At 40.4% G+C, this 2,500-nt stretch overlaps 1 protein-coding gene across 2 annotated transcripts in view; it reads right to left on the reverse strand.

Annotated features, from left to right (window-relative positions):
- LOC123519959 (hemicentin-2-like) overlaps positions 1-2,500 on the reverse strand; it is a 182,142-nt gene that overhangs the window by 46,311 nt on the left and 133,331 nt on the right. Inside the window, exon 3 of one of the 2 annotated variants that reach the window (XM_045281716.1) lies at positions 1,654-1,802. In XM_045281716.1, the coding sequence (XP_045137651.1) occupies positions 1,654-1,802 (149 nt within the window). Of the gene's footprint in view, positions 1-1,638; positions 1,803-2,500 lie in introns of both variants that reach the window. The other variant, XM_045281715.1, reaches the window with a different exon arrangement.

A 2,500-nucleotide genomic window follows, 5' to 3' on the forward strand; every position in this document is an offset into this window, starting at 1 on the left:
TTTTTATTTATATTCCTTTGTATTTGCAGAGTTCCAGAGAATGAACAATTTCTTTATTTTCATTTTCAATATCATTTCTTGTCATTTTAACGCTATTTACATTCCTAGTCTTAGTGTCCAGTGTGATTTACTCCTGTTGCCTGTGCCGCTGTTAACTTCCTACTCACATATCGGCTTCCTAGTCACGTTGGGTTGTTTTTCTCCATTAGTAATAGCTTAAACTCCAGTCAGGGTTAGTTTGATGGTTAATTGTTTCTGTGTAGCCTTCAACTTGCTTCTTTACTCTCTCTCTCTCTCTCTCTCTCTCTCTCTCTCTCTCTCTCTCTCTCTCTCTCTCTCTCTCTCTCTCTCTCTCTCTCTCTCTCTCTCTCTCTCTCTCTCTCTCTCTCTCTCTCTCTCTCTCTCTCTCTCTCATCCATCATTCAGTTTCTAAATAACCTGCCTTCCTGTCTCACTGATTACCTGTCATGTCATACCTGTAATTTCTGCTCGTTACCTTTCTGACCTGTTGGCTAAGTTAAATTTTGAGTCACTTTAAGCCTTGTCAGTAAGTCAAACTAATGCAAAACTTCCTTACGCGTTTTAAAGAAATATCTGTAACGGAGAACAATGAGTTCTAAAGAATGCCATAATCGAAGTTGCAAGTAATCGTTTTGCATTTACGAATATTAAAATAAAGGAAAATAAGAGAAGGTGCAGTAAAGTAATTAGATTAACTGTGGCGTTCTTGGTTATAGATCTGTCAGTCTATCATTTTTATCTATAGATTTACTTTCTTTTTAAAGCTTCCTATTGAGTCAGCACTGGCAGCCTGATTCCTCCAGTCACCTTCCACTCTATTTGAGAAACAGTTTAGTAAATGGAAGATTGAGGGATTGAATATCATCGTCCTTTTTACTGCAGTAACTCTATATATTACGCTGCACCATTCCCTTGCACACTTGTTCTTTTTAATACTACCTGTCTGCCTTGACATTTCATTAATTATCTTTGCTGGCGCTTGTTAATAATTAATCAGTTAAATGCTACGCTGTCTCACCTATAATAAGTTATATTAATTATGCATCACCTTGTATCATTGCACATTTCCTGTAACCTTGGATTGCTTTTTTAATGGAGACACTTTTTCCACCTCATATGATGCGTCACCTTGCTTCTCCACACGTCCAACAAAGCGTTATTTTTCATATACCATGTCACGTTACACTTTTTATATAATCTTGCCTCAACATTTAATTAGTTATTGATCCACGTCAGTACTCGTAAAGCATTTCAACATTACACCGCGTATTACCACAGTTTGTGTCACCAGATAATATTACCCTGTGGCCACGCACTGCCTTGCATCATCACACACTGATCACTCAACAAATCACTCACACCGCGTGACTTCACCTGTCAACTCGCAGCCATCACTAAGTTATTTGGTTACCTGTCACACCTGATAACAGTTTATAGTACCTGTTCTCGGTGCCTCTATAGCCACGCATCACCACACACTGATGAATTACATGTCAGCCAGCCTGCATGATAACCACTCAACTTGCAACACAGCCATCAATAAGTGAGTTACCTGTCGCCTCCCACACCTCAGCCCTGTGCAGGTGGCAGGACGTGCGGAAAGCGTGGAGTACACACCTGATCCTCACTGACCTGGTGGTCGGCCAGGTGGCGGTACTTGCAGGGCAGGAAGGCGGTGGCCCCGAGCTGGACGGTCACGTTGGTCACAGAATTGTTGGACAGGTTGGCCTCCGGCAGCAGGTGACGGAACTTTGACATGGGGTCCTCCGTGGTGGCGTCCGCTGCGAGAGAGAAATGGAAGGCTGTCAGTGTGTAGGTTAGCTTTGGAGAATTGTGTGGTTAGAAGGAACAGGACATACTAGGAATGATGGAAAACTCTCATTTTGCAGTTTGCTTTGTAGAATAGTGTGTTCTGTGGTAATAGGAGATAGTAGGAATAATAGGAGGCTGTCAGTTTGTAAGTGGCTATGGAGATTAGTGTACTTTAATGTAATAGGAGATACTAGGAATGATGGGAGGCTGTCAGTTTGTAGGTGGATTTAGAGAATTGTGAGCTTTGAAGTTAGAGATGATACTAGGAATGACTGGACACCTCAAAACAAAAAAGGAAGATGGAAGGAGAAAAGGAAATTAATTTTGGAGTATAGTGACTGAATTCATTTAGGTATCAGCTGTGGAGAGGTAAGGAAGACTAAATTGAAAGCTTGCACATCATTTTGGTGCTTTTATGGCTTTTGACCTTATGTAATGTTGAGATATTCTGCGGTCTTTACTTTCTTTTAGAACAATGACAAATGTAAAGAATAAATACCACAAAATATAAAAGTAAAATCAATATAAAGTGAGCAAGGAAAGGAATCTTAGTTATCATCGTCAGCTGTTACGAGAAAACTAGGGGAGCTGAGGCTTTAGTATTAAGACTATTGACCTTTACTTTCCCATAAAAGTTTGGGAGAATAAGGGAGCGTCAGTCCTTTCT

Source organism: Portunus trituberculatus, chromosome 46, assembly GCF_017591435.1.
Source record: "Portunus trituberculatus isolate SZX2019 chromosome 46, ASM1759143v1, whole genome shotgun sequence".
Lineage (NCBI taxonomy): Eukaryota > Metazoa > Arthropoda > Malacostraca > Decapoda > Portunidae > Portunus > Portunus trituberculatus.